Raw genomic sequence first — 20,821 nt, 5'->3', positions numbered from 1 at the left:
GGGGCGAAGTTGTTAAAATAAGCTGGCAGAAATAATTTGCCGTTTTCTCTCTGCCCTTCAATAACATCCAGGTGTCTTTCACTTCAGTCGGAGGGTGAGCGCTGCAGGCTGCCATGCGTGCCTGTTTCTTGGGGACCCTTCTGGACCTTGGGCTGAATCCTTGGGAGTGCCTGTGGCAGAGAGAAGTGCTGGCTGGTTTTTTTTCCTTGCTTTTCTGCGAAGCCTTTGCTTTATCTTCTTCCTCTGCTGTATCCTTTCATTATTTCCTGTTATTTTGAACTCCGATCTCGCAAGTAAATCCTTGGTGGCAGTGTAGCGTAAGTAATAGTTGTCCCCGGTCTGAGCTGCCTGTTTTTGACTGTGCTCTGTGCTGTGATGGTGCTAACACAGGCGCTTGCCTACTCAAGCGTTGCGCTGGGAGGAAATGCACTGATCCTCCGTTCTCCTCCTGGGGTTATTTGTCAGTCAGTCGCAGGAGCTGTCCCGTCTCCTTCAGCGTGTTGCTGCCTGGATGCTCGTGCAAGCAGCACAGAGGGCGGGTAAGGCTGCTGCTTCTTCAGACGATTCTTCACCTTCTGTATCTATGAGATATTGCTGGGCTATCTGTAGCTTGTGTCAGCATTTCCAGCGTGTGTGCGAGCAGTTGGGCATAAAGCAGCTGTGGAATTGGAAGAGAGCTTTCTGTGTGTGGCTGCGGTTGCCCTGGGAGTAAAACTTGAATTAGAACTCAGATCAGGCAGTGCCAGGAAGGCAAGCCTTTGGAAATACCATCCTGTCAGTTTGTGCTGGCTGTTTGTGTTCCCTCATAGATGTCTGTGCCATGAACTTTTTTTATTCCTGTCGTACTTGGTCCTAGTTGTTAATGTTTTAATAAGAATAATTTGAATACAAGTTATTGGATGTATAAAGTTCCGAGAAATGGAAATAGTAGCTAGATCTGTGTTATTTTTTTTGGAGATAACTGTTCAGTGATTTTGAGACAGGAAAGTAAGGAATGGAAGCGACTAAGGGTGCAGTGGAAAGCTCAATACCTGGTGCTGTTTGGAAAGTATTTGTCAACTGCTTATTGTGCTACGTACATATAAAAACTGTGAGGGGAGAGGGGTTGGGGAAAGGATGGACCAAAATGTCCATTAAAATATGTTGTCAATCCCCCAAAAACTAACATGAAGTTGAAAGTTCCTCGTAGTTGTCATGTCTTCTGTATTTGCCTTTGACTCCTACAGCTTCCCTTTTTTTTTTTTTTTAAATCTGACTGCAATTGATGCTGACTGTAAGGGGGCTAGGCTGAAGTACGCTCTGCAGAGTAGTGTCCAGTGTGTGGTGGTAGCCAGGGAAGAGTGGGTGAGACAAAGCGTGTAATAAGACAAACACAGGTCATCCTTCTTCCAGCGTGCCCTCCTGGTTTCTATCCCTGGCCTCTGTGATTTTGTATCTGGTTCCTTCTGGTGTCATGCTGTGGAGCATGAAAGAAGTAGTTGCATTATTTTGTGTATTCCCTTCAAAATATACGAAGGTGCCTGAATGACATCTGTTCTTACCTCTGTAGATGTGCAGTTAAACCATCTGCTATGCTGGGACTTCAGAAACACCTGATTGTTGTTTTTCTCCCCCTGCTCATAGCGCTTGGATGCTGTGTTGGGTTTGTTGAAGACTCAGCTTTGACTTCAGAGTGTGGCAGGATGCTGAAGCTCACCTGGCTGCACTTAGTATTCTGGATTTGGATTCCTTCTGTTGTAAACCGTTTGCTTGTCCCATGGCTTCTGTGACTGTGGAAAGAACTGAGCAATCCCTGTGAATATAGCCTACTGTACATCCTGCTAAACAGGTTTATGGGTATCAGAATAATTACTATCCTCTTTTTGTTGTGTAGTTGACTAAAAAATGAAAGAGTTGGTTATGTTGAAATTTTAAGAGTGAGTTGCTGTGATGGAGCTGAGAGGTTTGTCTGTGGCACCTTCGTAATGTTGACTTTCCTGCTTTACTTCCAAGAATAACACTTTATCCCCAAATTAACGCTGTAATTTTTAGGTTTCAGCATCAAAATGAGCTGTGGGTTTGGCGCTTCACTTTTCCTGAGTGATGTCAGCTTTCTCTGCTGTAACGCTGACTCTGAGGTTATGTCGTTCCCCACCTCCCTTAGGTGCTGCACTTTTACAGTCTCTCAGTGGAGTGCTTGTCATTGTGCTAGCTTGTATGGTGCTTAGCAGTGGGAGATACAGCTCTGTGGCTCATTGGGGTTTGTTTCATTTCATGCAAGCTGGTGAATTGCTCACATTAGAAATATAACATAGTATTCCAGCTATTTGGATAGCCTGCTTGAACAGGGGGGTGCTATTGCTGTTCATAGCTGTTGGGTAGTGTTAGGTAAGGTGACTGTCAAGCGAATGAACAAGAATGCTGCTTTTTGCAAGATTTTTCTGGTTATCCTTTGGGGTGGTATGTGCAACTGCACTATATTATTTTGTATTCTTTTCCCTAGCAAGACCTTACTCTAGGATGTCAGCAGCTGGTCTAGATTAGCCTGAGCCTTACATCCAATGTCACTAATGAGAGTTATCCCATTGAATAAGCAAGGTGTGTAAGAACTTGGGTATTACTGGTGATCTGCCTGGAAGGCTAAGCAGTGAATTGTTTTTGCTGGGGGTATGGTTCTACTCCTGTGCTCTCCCACTCCCTCGCTGTAAGTTGATCCCAGAAAGGTGCACTGTGACATCTCTGCCTATGGGTGCTCCTGTTGAAGCTCAGGTGACCGTAGCATCTCTTCTGTGGGCTGATGGAGACATGAACTCTTGTACTCCTCTGGCAGCACGGTCTCTTGCAGGCAGCCCACGCTTAATTTACTTATTGGAAGCCTTTCATGTCATCGCTGGCTAAAGGTGACTCTTTATGGAAGTCTTCTATAATTCCTCATTAGTACTTGTTACCTTTTTCAAATTCTTAACAATAGGAATGTAAAATAGTAATCAAAAGATCATTTGTCTCTTAATTATTAGGGTTTTGTTTATGTATTTTTTAGACCAATGCTCTTGTTAATCACTTAGGAGGAAAAGTGAATTCTGTTAGTTGTGGATGTAATTTGAAATACAGAGTGATCTTCTTGAGACTAAACCTCGTTCTTATCTTGATAGATCATGTGTACAAATTGTATTGATCCTTTAGACTTCAAATGAGAAAAACAGAAAGGTAAGGAAAGTCATATTATTTTCTTTTCCCTAATGTGACTAAGTGGATAGAGTGCTCTAGTACCTGATTATCTGATTACATAATGTCCTGTTCTTACAATGGAAGATAATTTTCTTCTGTGAAGGGAACTATTTTGTTTTCTTCTATGAATTTTCTTTCATTTTCTAAAATCTGGCACAGCCTTGGAAGTTAGCAGGAACTCTGCATCTCAGAATGTAAAAACTTGCCCTAGGAATGTGAGACGTCAGGACATTACTTCCAGCATGCAGAGGAATTAGTAACGTACTGGTCAAATCAAAATTAAAGAAGCGTTTCATAGAATGGTTTGGGTTGGCAGGGACCTTAGGGATCATCTTGTTCCAACCCCCTGCTATGGGCAGGGACACCTCCCCCAGATTCACTGGTTGGTATGAAGTCATTTTGCAGTTAACATAATAGCCGTGGGTATTTTCTTTGGATCACTCACTCATTCATTCAAGTACCTATTTTCTGTTCAGATGATACTTCTACATCGTCTTAGCTGCAGAAACAGCACAGCTGTAGTGTAGAGACAATGTCAAGTTGAAGATATCCTTTCAGTAAACAGGAAAACGTACGAAATGAGCAGAATTACACATGTGCATCGTGAATGGGAGAATACGAAAACGATAACACGCTGAACTTTGTGTTTCTGTGTAGCACCATTACAGTTCAACGCGCGTAGGATCAAGGCAGGCAACAGTTAAAGCCGTTTGCAGTGCTGCCCTCAAGTTTCTCAATTTGAAGCAGTTCTCCTAACTTTCAGGTTTCATTTTCAGTTCACCGTGGCCTTTAAAAGAAACGTTCTCTCTTCACCTTTTTGTGCTAGAAGCTTACGTGGCTGTCTGACCAGGGCTCGTAGGCCCTCTCATTCTGGAAAATCTGTAAGTGAATAGTATGAAGAAGTGTGGAACGGCTGCTCACAGCTCAGGATTGCCTGTGGCAGCTGCTAGAATAAAAGAGGTGCGACAAGGGAAAATAATTGGATAACATTAGAAGAGGCCAAGAACCATTGTCTAGTCCAGCCTGCAGTGTTGTGTTCCATTAATTACAGTTTTGCAGCGTTGGAGAGGTAGAAATGTCATTGTCTATTTGTGGTTGGATGGCATAAAGTTAATTTCTGGGATTAAGAACAGGGCACCGGAAGCTCAAGTTAAATCTGCAAAATTTACTATTCCCAAAATGCATTTTGCAGGTTTAAGAGGAGAATTGTACGCTGTGGCAACGGTTATGTTGAAGAGGGATGTTACTGGCTCTGAAGGCAGGCAGTGGCAGGCAAGAAGTCACCATTTCTCTTGTGTTTCAGTGGTCCTTGTTGGAAGTGATGCTCCATGAGGCATGTGTTTGGCAGGGGGAGAGGCTGGCATACACAATCTCTGCTGCCTATGCCATGCTGCTCTTCCATATGGTCTCTTCTGCATTACATCATGCATTTCTAATTGGAAATCATAGCTTGCAGAGAAAATACCTGCTTGAAACTTCCAGTATATTTAGTGGAGAGAGGTTGTCCCCCAGGCTGAATTAGGCTGATGCTGTTCTTTTTACTATTAAGGAAGAAAAGATTACATCTATTTAAAGCAGTGATTGTCCTATGCTACTTCAGCTGAGAATAATCAGGTTCTCTTTGAAGAGAACTCTTTGCTACTTTTTATTTTCCAAATGCGAAAAAGAGTTCCTGGCTCAAGAAGATTCGTTTCAGTTGGTGGCAGCAAACAGTGTGAAGATGTGCTTGAGTTCCTCATTTGTGCTGCTTGCTTTATCCTGGAGGTAGAAATTGGAGCTGCTGTGCTTAAGCGAGTTGTTTGACACTGTGATAAGCTACCCAGTGAACCTGTTTACCAGATCTTGGCGTATGGATGTGCTGTGCTTCTTGTTGGTGGGGATTTGTTGCTTTTCCTTCCGTAAAATACCCATAAAGACTGATAGGATATCCCTCTTCAGGATAGCGGGAGCTGCCTTATTTACACTTACTTCTAAGGTGTATGCTTTCAAAGGGGATAGCCAGGGAGAAGACGTTTAATAGGCAGCAAATCAAACATATTTCCTTAAATTGCTTGCATACAAGTTGGATTAGCTAGCGTTGGTTGCACTTGTAAACAGTGTGAAGTCGTATGTGTCAGTGAGAAGCATGGGTGCTAGCGTCACCTGCCTGTCACCTGCTGGCTCGTGCCACTAACTGGTTGAGGACAAATCTTAGGGCTGAGGAGTTGTTTTTGAAAAACACGCTCCTCAGCCTTATTTCGACTCTATTTTGTATCTTGTGCCTTGCAGTTTGTTTGTGGAGCACGGGCAAATGCAAGCGGGCAAGTTACTGGGCGCTGCCTCCGTGGTTAGCGGTTTACCCGGTATTCTTTCCTTTATCTGGTCCGATAGTTCATTTACCATTTGTGATGCCCTTCTCCCCACGCGTTCTAAACTGTAGGAGTTCACCTTGGTGGTTTTGCTTTTCATTACGCTTCTCATCTTCCCTCTTGCCTGCGGTGGCAGTGGCTGCTGATCCGTGTGGAAGAGGAGAGGTGCCGCTGCTCTCTTGGGCTGTCAGTGTCAGCTGCTTCCTTGCCCGAGTCCCCGTGCTCCGCAGCATGCCTGCCGTTCTGCTGGCAGGCTCTTGGCCCCGATGGGCCTAGACTCGAGGTGAATGAAAACAGTCCTTTTCCCTGAGCGGTTCCCACTGGAATCTTTGCAATGCTTAACTAGTTCGTTGGCTTACGTGTAATCCAGAACTTCAGCTCGGGAAAGCCATTTCTCTCCGTGATAATAAATGCCTTAGCGTGCAGAATGTGATCAGCTCAGAATGCATTTTGTAAGCTGTGGATGCACAATGCTTTTGAAGCGGAATAGACATTTTTCTTCTTCGTGTAGTTTTCTTTTTGAATCTCTTTTCCTTTTAATAGCTATCCCTGGGCTATAAGACTGACGTAAACCCAGTCTGTATGGAGGCCTCCTGTATCCTCTGTATCTAGGCACCCGGTGCAGGAATTAAAAACAGTCTGCTCTCTGTGAACAGACTAATTATTTGCTGTGGTGTATTAAGTAGAAGTTCACTTTCACAGAGGAGACAAAGTTGCCAAAACAAGCTGTGTGGTTTCTTTTTGGTTGTGTGGTCACTCTTTGTTTCTTTCTTTCCTTTGTTTGAGTTCTTACCATTGCTGTCGTGGAAACTAGAATTTTCTTTATACGTACACGTGTAAATATATTTTAATACGCATACAGCAGCGATCTCTTTATGCTAGGTTGCTTTTAATCTCAGGAAACAGTATCGGTAAGGCAAGTAAATGCCAGTTTTTGTTCTTCTCAGATGCGCTTTGCATTGTCTTTCCCAGCCAGAGGTAGGACACTGGGAAACAGTTTATGGATAGTAAAACAGCACTTAGTATGAACAGAGAGGTTCAGCTTCTTATATGAAGATGACGCAAAGAGAAATAGAAATTAAGGGTAAAATTAGAGTGCTGGTGACTTTGGTGAAATTTGGAGAAACGGAGTGGGATTTACGGTAACAGTTTTGCCATGGTTCACCATAGAAGCAGCGATAGCGATTCAGTTATTTGTGTGTGTATCACTGGCAGTGTGTGCCCAGTTTCCAGTGCTCTAAGCAGGAAATTAGAATGAAACGCACGTTACCTCTGTGTGAACTAGAAACGTGAGTCATGTAGCATTTGTGTTCTCGAGTTAGCTTAATGCTCTTTTTGCTCGTGTGCATTGTATTGAGTGGCTCAAAAAAGGGAACAGACTTACACTTTTCAATATTCATCTGTGCTTTAACCATCTGTTAGAGGAAGAGAAATCACCGCGTAGCTGTGTGGGACCTTCCTCTTCGAAAGCTTCCAGAGAGTCCCTTGGAAAATCTTTGTTCTGAAAATAAGTGGAGTTTATTCACCAGCATTGTGTTTTGGTTGTGAGGTTATCAGCGGAACTAGATGGCTTTGGAAGTTCATCTTCAATACAAGATCTGATTTTGCTTGTCTGATGGAAGAAAGTGTGAATTTGATTGTTCTCCACCACCCAGGAAGAAGATTGGAAGCTTTCCTTCAGAACATGTTTCATGTTGCTCAGTGAAAATAGATGCATCAACATTAAGCTCGTTTTTGTGTTGTCTTTTCTTTGTTTTTCACGGGTGTTGTCAAGTAGTATCTAAGCTTTTTTTCCTGTTGAATATAATACTGCATTTTGTTAAAGAAAATGTGGTTTGTTTTTTTTTTTGAACCTATGGTGAACTTGAGCATTAACTTTGAAATATTTGTTGAACACAAACTGGAAGTAAATGCAAAATATCAGGTATGTGCTTCAGGGGACTACTTCATGTAAATGTTGATATTTGCTAACGGGGACCAGTTTGAGGAAGTTTTTGAATCCACTCGGGACTACAAAGCAAATCCAATCCGAAACCATGAGTCCTCCCTTTTGAGTCTCTCTCCACTCAGAGCAACTTTGCCGGTGGTCATGGCTGAGCTTCTCTGCCCAGCAGTGCCCTGGGTGCACATCACTACCTAGCTGTGTGTGTTCATGTTCGTGTTGTGGTTTCACCAGTTTACATTTGGTATGAAATACATGGAAGAGTTAAGGAGAGGGGGATTTGAGAAACACCTCCATCCCGTGTTCCCTCCTCCGGTACAGTGGAGTAAGCTAGTGCAGGGAGCTGCAGTGAACCCATGGTGCCTTACTGGAAGGAGGTGCTGTGGCGTCTGACTAGAATGTGTATGTGGTAAGTTCCAATTTCTGGCCTGCAGAAAACTGTATTCCAGGTATGTGTGGCTTCCTTTGTATCCTGGGCTCAAAGTGCTGGGAACCGAACCACAAGAAGTCGAGGCGAGTTGGCCAAAACTCTAAGATCGAGCTCAAAGAGAAAAGTAACAGCTTTTCTTCAGCCATTGCCTCCCCTCTGTTTTAGATCTAGGTAAATCTGGTTAATTACTTTATATCTCAAAAACCTGTTGTTTTGAAACTCCCTTTGTCAGAAAGCCTTGCTGAAGTGTTAACTTTTCCTCGGAGTTGCACTCCCTTTGTCAAACAGTTGGCTGTCATCAGCAGAACTTAGGAAAGCTTCCTCCTGTGTGATTGATGCAGGGTTCTTGAGCCGTTTTCTGTGTGGTATTGCTCATCTGTGTGGAGGAGGAATTGTCTTCTCCACGGGGAAGAACATGACCGCTCAGGACTTCTCATGCAGAAATCGCTTCCTTGTGGTAGTAGTGTGTACTTCCAGCATTTCTTCCTGCGAAGGGAACTTTGAAAACACAGTTTGTCACCACTTCTCTGAAGGCATTGCTGGAAGATCCCTTCTGACCCTGGGCTCTGATGCAGTTACCAATGACACTGGGTAGCTACCATCTGCTCAGTGTTTTTTCTTCTTGGAGCGGCGTTGGTCGAACAGAAGGTTTATTTGCACCTCAGACATGCTAATTCATTTGAAACTGAACCGCACTAGCAGCTGAACAAAGCCTCCGGGCTTCGTGCGGAAGTAGCTGAGGTGCGTTACTTCTGCTGGCTTCCTGTCCCTGACCGTCACATGCAGCTTCAGCAGAAACCAAGTGCAAACACCGAACCTCTTTCGTGGCTATTGCCGAGTGATGGTTCAGCTCCAGGATGTCTGCTGCTAACTTCAGGGAATAAACTCAGCGTGACTGCAGGCTGTATACCTGTCTGCGTGTTCTGACGAAAGCGATCAAGAAGCACGCCTAATTGCTGGCAGTCACTTGTTCCGATCCTGTTGTGAGAAACAGGGGAGTTCAAGTTCATCTCTCTGCAGTGGGTGAAACAGGAGTAAGTACTGAATATGGGGTAATGCAAATGATGAAGGGAAATAACATAACCGTCTGCTGTCTGGAGGTGACTGGAAAGTCCAGAATGCATTTCTCTCTTAGTCATAAAGAATAAAAAATAAAGTTAAAAAAAGTTCTATTTCTTCCCTTCCCCAAAGAGCCTTACTATGTGATTCATTCAAGAGAGGTTTTTATTCTTTTTACTGCTTTTCTCCAAAAGTGCTTAGCTGAAGTGATAGAATGTGCATTTTTTTCTGCTCTAAGTAGCTTACTTCTTAAGACGGAAAAGCCTCAGTAATCTTCTTGAGACTCTGAGTTACATTATTAAATTCTCATATCAACTTGAGTTGTTTAAATCATGGTTGAGTCACGTTTCGAATTAGAGGTGGTGTTGGCAAAAGACCTGAGGGGTTTGTAGACTTGTCACTTGGGTGAGCTGATGAGCGAGGAGATGTGGGTACCCAGGCCAGGAGCTCACTGCCTGGCCTGCTCGTGTCTGATGACCAAGCAGAAACCAGGCTGGCTTTGTTTTGTCTGAAATGGCACGGAGAGCATCCGTGTGAGTAATGCTGATGGCAGGTTGGAGCTGGCTGTAATGAAAGGAAGGAATGAAGGGTTTTGGGGTGGTGGTTTGCTCAGCCGGCACGGCGGAGGTGCGTCAGCACACCGTGTCGTGGGTCAAGCTTGAGCTGCACTCAACGTTAGGTCACTTGCAAATCAGACATAATTACAGTAATGCGTGTGGTATGCTTTTAGGAATTCTGAACTGAATTAGCAATTCCCTGCAGTCATCTAGTGTTGATTATATTTCCTTCCCCTGTTTTGGAAGAGGAACTTCCCTAAAACTATCTTTATCCACGTGGGGATGTTTTGTACCTCAGCATGCTTTTCCAGTTGCATTATCATCATTTTCTCTTTACAAACGTGTATTTACTGTGGTTTTCTTTTCTATATATTGCTACAAAAAGCTTTTAGTAGTTGGCTATGTGGCTGCAGAAAGAGGAGCTGGCGATGTGCAGCAGCTGGCATTTGTCCTTTGACAATACAGTAGAACCACTTACGCGTAAAGTGTGTATGTGCACAGGGTTCACTGATTGAAACCTCAGAGGCTAAAATGCAAAGAAAGGTCAAGATAGCTTATCTTTCAGTCTTCCTTTCTGCAGATGTGCTAAAAGTAGAGGCGAGGCGTCTTGTTTGTTGTCTTCATTCAGTCCGGTGATAGCACGGGTGGAATGGGAGGGGAGGGGGCTTCTGGGGACTGCGTCCTTCCTGCTGATGTGGCCGGGGGGGCTGGCTGTCATCCTCTGCTGTTTCCTCCAGTGCTGTAGGTCCTCGCAGGCCTCATGCTTATTCACATTATGCTGTATTTGGGGAGTGTTATATTTATGTTCTTCCACTGCCTTTGAAGAACTCTCTAAATGTCAAGTTCCGCTATTATACTGAAGAACTATTTGAAATTAGCACTCGATTTGAGTTAGACTCTCTGTTTATTCCAAATAAATACGCTCTTACAGCCTGATATTTATTAAACAGTTTCTTCATCTATTTTTTTAATAGTATTCTCAGTCTTTTATATTTAAAAATCTCTTTTTGGTCCCTTGTGTCAGAAAGACCTTTAGAGCTAAGCTGCATTAAAACGCTGAAATCAAGCTGACTTCAGTGGAGAATCCGTGACCTGGGTTTGGGTGGAGCTCACATAACGTCATGTCTGCAAGCTGCTGCTTTGGATTCATCACCCTGCCAATCCAAACTGGTAGCCTCTCTCTGAATATTGCAGCTCTTCGGTGTTTTTCTCCTAGTGCCACTCTCCTAACAAGTTTTCTGTGCTGTAATACAAGTTAGTTATCTGAAGGATTTGAGTTTTTTAGTTACTTTGCAATTTCTGCGCGTAACGCTCTCGCCGGCTTGAAAGGTAAAACTGTGGTTGTGTTTGGGAGAGGGAAAATCTGTTTGGAGAGAGGTGTGCATAAATAGAACAGTCCAGGTCTCGGCAAGAGCAAAAACATATTGACTCTGGTTTCAAAAGTGACACCAAATGTTTTTGTATTGAACTTGGCTTAGTTCCCAAACTTGTTTTTTGGTTCGAAGTTGCTGAACTGCCTGTTGTGGCTAGCCGGCTTAAATAGTACTTGCTCAGAATGGAGAAGGGCTTGCATGTCTGAAGTGCTGTTTTTGTGGTTCCCTAGCAGTAGGCCTACATTTGTGATCTTGATTGCATGTTCTGAAACTAAAACTGAGAAGCGAGCGTGGCACGATTCTGTGCCTTGGTACTGCTGTGAAGGCAATGTGAAGGGAAACCTGTCCGTGTTCACAAGTCACTGTACAAATCTGGCTGGGTTCCCCTCCATGGGATGCTTTGCAGCTGATCTTCCCAGCGTGAAACTGGGTTTGGTGGGCACTAAATAGCTGGGGACTGAGCAGAACTGTAGGTCCCTGTGTCCGGCTTCAGGGTAAGCATTATGTTCTACCTTGCAAATGAGGCAGTAAGAGAAGGCTTGCCCTCTGCTCTGGGTGATTTGGCATGACTTGGTGTCTTAAGGAAAGCACTGTGCAGCACTGAGCCAGAGCAGTGTTTTCTGGAAACTGGTATGGAAGTACACTATGTCTGGAAGGACGTGCTTCTTCCTGAGAGTATCTGAAAATACCTTTTCTTTTAACAGAGAAATTATAAAAACATGGATACGCTTTAAAAATAACACTTCAGCTCATTGTTCCTGTACAGTCCAGGGAAAATGTTCCCCACTAATACAGATGATTCTCTCTTTGTGTTGGATACCTACAGTTTTCCCTCATTCAAGAGTGCCGAGAATGATTTCAATTGTTTTTTTTGTTAATCTTATAAATGAGCTTGTAGAGATGCCAGTACTTTGCCCTTTTTTGGTTGTGCCTAGGCTTATTTCTGCGTGGAGAAGAGAGAACCTGTTCTTGGTTTCTGTAATACTTACAGTTAATTCTTTTTTTCTTTTTTGTAAGTAACGTGATTAACTGTTGTAGACCTTTTCAGAGAAACTGCTGAGAAGAATGTGATTGTGGTTTAGTATAATCTTTGATGCTTCATCACATGTAGATATAAGTATACTGGTGAGAAAACACATAGCATTGCTGAACTTGTTTTCATGTGTATAGCACACGCTTCTTGGAAAACTAGTCATCAGGTAATTTGCATCTGCACATAACCTGGGTGACTGTGGTTAAGACATGGGTCTGTATGAGGGCAAAAGGAGCAAAAAGGGCAGGGATTAGGGAGGTGGAGGGAGCAGGCTCTGAAGGATTAGACACAGTGGAAGCAGGAGCTCCAAGGTGAGCTTTGGTGGGTGCTATCTATACATGCAGATAATAATTTCTGCTGTTCAATCACGGGATTCTTATTAGATACCCCAAAAAACACCTTGCTATTAGAGGTTCTTACACCAATTAAATTAGAGAAATGTTGTTAAACAGTACGTTCATATTACTTTAGGTATTACATTATCTGATACAAACTTCCTGTTAAACCTATTCAGATATTAGTACAGATTAAAAACTTGTTCTTTAATATCTTTTCCTTCTTTAGGTGGTTGTGGCAGAAAACTGCTGACCTGAGATGGAAGTCAAAACATCGTTTGGCAAAGCCAGTAGAATTCCTGAAACTGTGTCCACGTTAATTAATGAAGAATTTGTCGTGGTTCACCAGCAACCTGAGGACTCCTCTGGAAAAGATGCAAAGCCTCAGCTAAAGGTTTACTGCTGTTTCATTTGAAATATGTAACGCAATTCATATTGAGCAAAAACCAGCCACTTCCTATTTAAATATTTAATTGAAGATACCTGTGTGTGCTTGAGGAGAATCTTGCTGTCTGTTTTTGTCCATGCTCACTGCCACTGAAATTAAGAGCTCAGATTAAGGAAATCTGTCCAAACGTGGCAGTTCAGTTTTTGTTTTAGTAACTTCTTCACGGACTGGCTTTGTTAGTATTCTGTGGATCTGTACATTATAAAGGGACTAACACGTTCTTTTCAAAGAATAAGCTTCAGATCAGTGCTTAGGAGATATCTTTATTTAGGGATCAGAGCCTCGGAATGCTCTTTTCATTAAAGAACACAATTAGGCTGCATAGGAATAGACCACAGTAGATCTTGGTTTTGTTTCCCTTCTAATGTCTAAGACCATTTCTAGAAGCTTTCTACCACAGAATGCCTGAATGTTTTAGTATTTGGGTAACAGCTGATTGGTGAATTGCAAGTTTCCCCAGTTCATTTGCAGTCGCTGATGTAGCAGATTTGATCCACTTGGAACAACATTCAAAGGGAATTTGAATTTGTTCCCTTTGAAATGATAACAATGATTTTATCCTTTTGTAACTGTTTGGCAGTTATTTACAAGTGATGATTTTGGTCTGGATTAAACACTGACTGCTTCTTTAGTAATTCTATCTGGAAGGCAGAATCCATAAAGCAGCTTTATTACTGGCTATGTTGGTTTTTGGTGGGAAATGCTGTATCTGTGGATGACTCTTTTGAGGAGGGGAATGTCTGACCATTTTCTGGCTATTGCTATACATTTACTTTCCTACTATACATGGAATAATTGGCAAAACAACTGAAATGGTTTGGGTATGATTTAGAAAGTACCGTTTTCTGTAAGGAAAATGTGTAACAAAATCTGTTCTCTCTTTGTTTTGAATGGAGAATCTAACAAACCTGCTATTTTAACAGAGGTCTGTAGGTTTTGGATGGTTGTTGGACTAGCAGTGAGAACACGTGTGTTGTATTTGATGGGATAAAACACATGTATGTCATGGGATCAAGTTATATTTGAGTTAATCTTCTTGACTCTGAGATCTTGTGCATCCTGTGTTCTTCCTCCCCATCCCAGCTGTGTTTTTCCACTGGGAAAAGTAAGATATTTCTCTTGCGATGCACTGGTCCTACAGATGGAGAATGATGCAAGAAATAGTTAGGACTCCATACAAAGACTTCCTTTTTGTCAGAAGAATGTCATTCTGCTGCCTGCCATCCTCTGCAAGACCATACAGCAGAACCTGAGGAAGTTGAAATACAGGATTAGATGTGAAGGCGTGAGCAGCTAGTGGAAGCGAACCAAATTGTTTTATGCGGAATGTGCTGATCTTGCAGAAGACAGATTCTGTCACTTTTAGAAAAAGAAATGTAGCTATTTTTATTTTGGTAATTTAAACTACCCACGCTGCTCAGCTTTTTGTTTAATTTATGATAAGGTTATTCAGCATACCTTTAAAAAAAAAAGTTGACATCAAAGTAAATGTTAGGTTTTTATCTTTGCGCTTTTAAGTTGGAAAATAATTAAAAATCAACACAAACCCACAATTAACTTACTGGTTGTTGCTCATTATTTTGTAATGATTTTAGTATTTAGTAGTAGGAAGGAAAATATTCAGTGACTAGTGATCTCGGACTGTTTCCTGGATATTGGATACCTTTCCTGATCAGTTCTTTTTAGTAGTTGATCTGTTGTGATGTGGTACAGTCTTACAAGTGCTTAGCTTGTTGTGTTTAGCAATATTTCTTAGTGCAGTAAGATTGTGTGTTTGAAAGATAACAGTCAAAGTAATCATATACATAGCTATATATATCTGGGGTGAAAAAAGTAATCTACTTACAGGTGTTTTCAAATGGAGATGATCAGCTGGAGAAGGCAATGGAAGAGATACTGAGGGATTCTGAAAAAGACCAGAACAACTCCACTGCTCTCCCTGAAGGTTCCAGTGATGCATGCACCCAGGCATCTGGACTTGGCTCAGCAGGTCAATCAAATCAACCATCTTTGCAACTTGTTTTAGACCCTTCTACTACAGGTATTTCTAAAGAGTTCCCCTGTTCTGTGTCCCATTGTTTCGTCTCTGGCTCTAGTTTAGTTAGGACTCAGTGTCAGGTAACTGGGTGTACTGTAGGTAAGACAGAGGTGGTACTGATGCAGTATGAGAAACTTCAAGACCGTGTCTATTGACATCCATTCAATTCTGCAGCCTTTTTGACTTAAGTGTTTCAGAAGTACTGGTTATGGTCAAAAGAAATAAGAAAAAACAGAGGGCAGATTGCTAGGAGAGATCTGGAATTTCCGTTTTTGGAGCTAAAACTCAGCTGAACAGGGCCTTGAGCAACCTGATTCAACTAGCTCTAATCTAGCCTGTTCTGCTTTTGAATGAGTTTAAGATGGAAAGGACCTCTAGAGTTAATCCCACCTGGATTACTCTGATTCATGCTTCTGATTTTGTTTTAACTTCACCTCTCTTTTTTAAAATGTCAAAATGCCTTCAAAAATACAAAAGGATAATCCAAAAAGAATGCTCCTCTTCCTCTGTTTAGAGGAGCAAGTGCATATCCCTTATATTTTCTCCAGCTCCCTGATGGCTTCATGCAGTCAACGTAGCTACCTCAAGAATGTGAACCACATCTGAATTTATATAATTCTATACAAATTGCAAATTCATGGGAGAGAAGAGAATTAGAAGCATCTTTATGCAGAAATAACGAGTAGAAATTTGGGGATGTAAGCAAAGCGAACAAGTTAAGGAACATTTTTAACAGCTAAAAAGAATCAAAAGGTAATTTGACCCGAAACAATACTTGGAAACCTGTGTTAGAACAGACATAACATCAATATTAAGTTGCCTTTGGATTTCTTGCTGTTTGACACGTTAAAAAAAACATGTAAAAGTGAAAACAAATAGTTCAAGTAACAGTTCCTTCATTTTCAGAAGTGTCTGCACAAAGGTCATCTTCACCCAGTGAACCCTTGGAAGAGGACAGTGTGTTGTTTAACAAATTGACTTACTTGGGTTGCATGAAGGTGTCTGCTCCTCGGAATGAGCCGGAAGCTCTACGTGCCATGGCAAACATGAAATCCTCAAGTCAGGCCCCTCTATCTGTAACACTTTATGTTCCAAATGTTCCCGAAGGCTCTGTAAGGTAACGTGTAAATGTTTCTTTTGTTACTTGTACTGCACGTGGAAGGTGGATTTGAGGTTTGTTACTCTCACGGGGGAGGTGGAATTGTTGGATTTCTGGCTCAGGTTCCTGTAAAGTACAGTGAGATACTTCACCCTCTAAAAGGAAGCAGTCTGTAGAAGCACTGCACTGATGATCCTGTTCACTTCTTTGTGGGCATCTTCTTGAAGCGCTTAAAGCGTGAAGGATAATTTGAGCCTCTTCAAATCAAGGAAAATGAAGTGTGAGGCTGGAAGACACAATTAGGGTGTAGGATTACTCTGAGGGTTAGTTTCTCTGTACTGGTTATCAGCAAGTGCCCATTTGTTAGCTTTAGGGCCAAATATTCTCAAGCATCTTGTTCACTGATCTCTGGTATTTTTGGAAAGAGAGCTAATAATGCCTGTTTTCTCCCAATTTCTATAATATGTAATCACCTGCAAGATAAATATGCTGAGACAGTAGTAGTCCTGGTGGCCTTGGATTAGCTCAAGGAGTTTGTTTTAATCTTCCATTCTTCTCGAGGGGTTGAGATGTTTCTGGACATTGCTGTGCTGAAGCCAAGTCTCACTTGTGCCTGCTCTGTCATCTTCAGACAGCATGAAACATTTCTTTTTCACCCCTGTGAGAAGGGTGTTTTCACCAATAATTAAGAGTTCAGTGTTCTTAATCAGGGTGCAATAAAGGTGCATCCACAGTGGTCCTGCATCCAGAAATTGGGATATTCAACTTTTTTTTTACTTTTAAGCTTGGAAATTGAGATTCCTACAGGCTCTGGTTAGACTTCAATTTCTTATCCTCCTTTGTCAAGAGACTTGGATTCTTGGTCCATTTTAAATCTTCTCCTTAGTCTCTTGATGAATTGTCTGAACTTCTAGTCCTTTCTTCGTGTTTTTGTTTTAATCCTCGTGTTGACACTGGAGGGAATTTAAAATTTTGAATGAGCCCTTAGAGCTGTTTGAATTACATCTAGATAGGAAGGGCTTGTGTCTATGTACTCTCCCACTGCTGTTGAGGCAAAAGTTGTCCTGTGTGAGACTATGACTCTGTATGCAGCCAGCATACTGATAACCCAAAGCGTTACACAGTGTTTGCCTTAGCTTGGCAGGAAGCATTTAGGAAGACATTGCTGTCCTGTATGTTCTCCCTAAATAGTGCTTCCCTCAACAGATTTAAATCCTTTTATAATGTCTGATTTTCTTTGGTGTTTGTGTACAAATTATTTTCACAGTTGCTGTGGTTTCTACATTTCTGCTCTTGTTTTCTCAGGAGTGATTGTGGAACAGTGATGGTCAGTGTGATGGCACGTTATAGAGGTGCTGTATTTGTCTTATGGAGCAGAAAAAAGATTAGGCCAGTGTTGCAACCAAAAATATTTACATCTTGCAGCCAGAAAGCCTGACTTATCTGTTCCTACTGTCCATCTTGTATACTTAGTTGTAAGATCAGTTTAGGTATTTATCTAATTGCAGAAAGCAATTTGGGGTATGTTTATTTGTTTTGCTTAGTTTTTTTTGTTCTTCACTGTTCCTTTCCTTGACAGAATAATAGATCAGTCAAGCAATGTGGAGATAGCCTCTTTTCCGATCTATAAGGTGTTGTTTTGTGTGCGTGGACAGAATGGGACTTCAGAGAGTGACTGCTTTGCATTTACTGAAAGCAGCTGTGGGACTGAAGAGTTCCAGATTCACGTTTTCTCCTGTGAAATTAAAGAGGCAGTAAGTATTAAATATTGTATAACGTATATTAATGTACGTTAGCTTGCTAAGGAAACATTGAGTGGTTATGAAACACATGATCTAAAAGCTTTGTGTTTTAAATAAAGCTTAAAAAAAAAGAAAAAGGGGGGGGGGGAAAAGCAATCCTGTTTTTTTCCTTCATTTTTAAATGTTTGTAATACTGCTGGTTCTTTTGCTTTTCTGCAGGTCAGCCGAATTTTATATAGTTTCTCAACAGCGTTCAAACGTTCTTCCAAACAAGCATCTGATCACGTTAAGGACTTTGTTCTTCCTACTCCAGACAGTGATGTGTACACTTTCAGTGTTTCCTTAGAAGTCAAAGAAGATGATGGGAAAGGAAATTTCAGGTAATCTGACTGCGGTGGGAAAATGAAAAATCTTTTAGAATCGCGCATACTTGCGGAATGCACAACTGTTGTGTTGCAGTGAAATTGATTTAGCTTCTTTTCATAAGTAGACCCACTATAAGGAGGAAGCTGTTGCTTTGTTTTTACTGTTCTCTGTATTTTTTTCTGTGTAAGGATTAAGAAATCGGCACTCTTTTGAAATGAGCTTCTTTTAAAGATGTATCTTTTGCTGGAAATGCTCAAGATAGGCCTGTACAAATGGACAAGATGGTGGGATGTCTGTGAAAACTCCTGTCAGATCAGTTTTCCTAAATAAATACGACGTAGTACTCTTTGTAGTGACTTTTTGTGAGCTAATGAATTCTGAATGCATTGAAAGTTTAGAGTGCTGTAAAATTCCAAGCGTTACAGGGAAGCAAAATGTTTTTTACCCAACAGTTAGTTACATGACTTTTAGAATGCACGGAGTTGATGATAAGAGTTGATGCTGGGAAAATGCCCTATGGATTTTTGGTTCATAGGGCACACATAACATATGTTATTTCAAAAACCAAAATACCCTTTGCATTTTTGCCTACGTGTTCCTGAGAACTTCTCTGGATAGTTAAGATAGTAAGTGTGAGCCATAGCTTTTTTTCTTCAGTGTTGGTTTATTAACTTAAGTTAAATGGTGAGGTCTCTCAAACATGCCATGAAGAGTTTAAGTGGGTTACTGTTCTCTGCTGTATTTACTGGTTAACATCCTCTTTTTGGACTAAAAAAACTTTTAAAAATTTCTTCTAGCCCCGTGCCAAAGGATAGAGACAAGTTATATTTCAAACTTAAACAGGGAATTGAGAAGAAAGTGGTGATTACAGTTCAGCAGCTCTCAAACAAAGAACTGGCCATTGAAAGGTAAGAGTCATATAAAAGTAATGCAGATTATGGTTTTGTGACAACAGTAGTTATCGTACTCTTCTCTGGCTTTACAGGTTAGGTAACTAAAGAAGAAAAACAGTGACACAGTATTATTGAATAATGAAATTCACTTGCAGATGCATGGTTCAATTTTAAATATCTTGAAGTGATACCTGTGATTTCAAGGTGGAAACATGATGTCTTGGAAGCATGGCGTGTAATAGGCAAACTGTTTTCATTTTAATTGCATTTCTTGAATGTGTTACTGGGATACTTAAGGCATTCATATACTTTTCATTTTGTGTTTTCTTGCTCTTCAGTAGCACAGAAACACACATTTATTGTAACCCTTCATTATCACCATTTGCTGTGTTGTGAAAGTAACCAAGCTGGGTTGTCTGAACTACGTTAAACTTGGGTCTGTTTCCTGGAATAGTACATATTTTGACTCAACCTGATTGTTAGAAGAAGCAACTTTTTGTTGGAGTCTTCAAGACCAGGATTTCGTTGTAGTTTTTATCCCAGTATGCTTCCAGTCTTTATCTCGAAGCAGTGGTTGAAGATCTCAGCTATGGCTGATGACTAAAGGTGTATTTATTGGAAACTGAATGAGGGGGGAATTCTTTCAGACGAAATAACTTGATCTTTTGTGGAAGGCAGTTGCTCAAAAAGCAGACCATGCACAGGAGGGGTAGTGGTTTGTTGATTTGTTCACTAACAGAAGACTTTTGCTACAACAGTAGCAGGTATTGCATTAGCTTAAATTAGAAAATTCTTTCTCAATATCTCGTATTTTAAAAAGAGGAAATGCCACCAGATGGCAATCTTACCAAAAAAGTAACAACAGGAGAATTCAGTCCTATTGAAAAGAGAATTCAGGATAACAGGAGACTAACAAGCTCGTTTAGCCTAAGGTCGATCTCTGTTTGCTTTCAAGCTATTTTTTCAAAAACAAAACTAATTTTAGACAAGAAAGATACAGCAGAATATTTTATCAGTATTGTGCAACTGTTCTTTTGCTACTCCTTGGATTAAATTTGTAATTTAAATAAAGTTGACTTGAAAATTCAGTTCATGAATGATGAACTCCTTTAAGCTTTTCGGAATAATATTCCTTATTCAGCATCTTCCTTCTGGGGGATCTTAAGGAGTCTGGTTTCGTGGTTTTCTTTTTTTTGTCTCCTCCTAAAACTACCTTCATTAGAGAAGAGCTTTAATTTTGATGGTGTTTGGGATGATTCAATTTGGATGTTATTTTAATCACCACAAACTTTGCTGGTAAGTTATTGAATTGGCGTGACACACACAACCTTGCTAGTCATTTTATATACATACAAGCTATAATATTGGAATTAAAAAAAAAAAAAAGCACAATAGATCAATTGATGTTACATAAGAGAGCTTCTTAGCTATTTAACATGTTTTCAAAAGTATTTCTAATTGAAATTATAATGCAGAAATCTGGTTGTTGCTGGAGAAGTCTGGCCTGTAGTCTGAAGCATTCCGAAACCTGTGTTGGTGGTCTCAGAAAAGGAAAAAGCCTCCAGAGAAACCTCTGCTGATGCCATAGGTGATGCCCAGCTAGGGCTGGGGTAGGCAGAGTTGGTGTTTCCCCCAGGCCATCTGGTGTTGCTTTCTGCCCATGGTGCCTGTTTGACCTGGGGCTTGCCTGCTTTTGTCTTGCTCAAAGCAGCTAAAGAAGCATTGTTTGCTCCTGTGTGGTGTGCTGTGAGTGGCACTACACAGGTTCACAGCCACTGTGTGGAATATCACATCTCTGTTGTTTACAGGGTTCAAGAGGAAAATTGTGGTTAATAAGTGAGGGGTTTAAGAAAGTTGTTCTGGAGAGTGAAGAAACAAACAGCCTTTTGTTCTGAGAGGCAATAGGATCGCCTCTGTTCTTGTTGATAAAGGTGTTTAAATGTAAATTAAG

The 20,821-nt window shown here is 41.2% G+C and overlaps 1 protein-coding gene across 6 annotated transcripts in view; it reads left to right on the top strand.

Moving 5' to 3' along the window:
- Positions 1-20,821, top strand: part of RABGAP1L (RAB GTPase activating protein 1 like) — a 208,717-nt gene that overhangs the window by 5,129 nt on the left and 182,767 nt on the right. For 3 of the 6 annotated variants that reach the window (XM_021404048.1, XM_021404051.1, XM_021404054.1), the window contains exons 2-7: positions 12,514-12,678; positions 14,581-14,773; positions 15,677-15,887; positions 17,449-17,623; positions 17,831-17,991; positions 18,775-18,885. In XM_021404048.1, coding sequence (XP_021259723.1) covers positions 12,544-12,678; positions 14,581-14,773; positions 15,677-15,887; positions 17,449-17,623; positions 17,831-17,991; positions 18,775-18,885 — 986 coding nt within the window. In that variant the 5' untranslated portion in view covers positions 12,514-12,543. Of the gene's footprint in view, positions 1-8,576; positions 8,962-12,513; positions 12,679-14,580; positions 14,774-15,676; positions 15,888-17,448; positions 17,624-17,830; positions 17,992-18,774; positions 18,886-20,821 lie in introns of those variants that run through there. The other 3 variants (XM_021404050.1, XM_021404053.1, XM_021404052.1) reach the window with 3 other exon arrangements.

The sequence above is a fragment of the Numida meleagris genome, chromosome 7, assembly GCF_002078875.1.
Source record: "Numida meleagris isolate 19003 breed g44 Domestic line chromosome 7, NumMel1.0, whole genome shotgun sequence".
Taxonomy (NCBI): Eukaryota; Metazoa; Chordata; class Aves; order Galliformes; family Numididae; genus Numida; species Numida meleagris.
The sequence above is the reverse complement of the archived record's forward strand: the minus strand, read 5'-3'. Positions and strand labels throughout refer to the sequence as shown.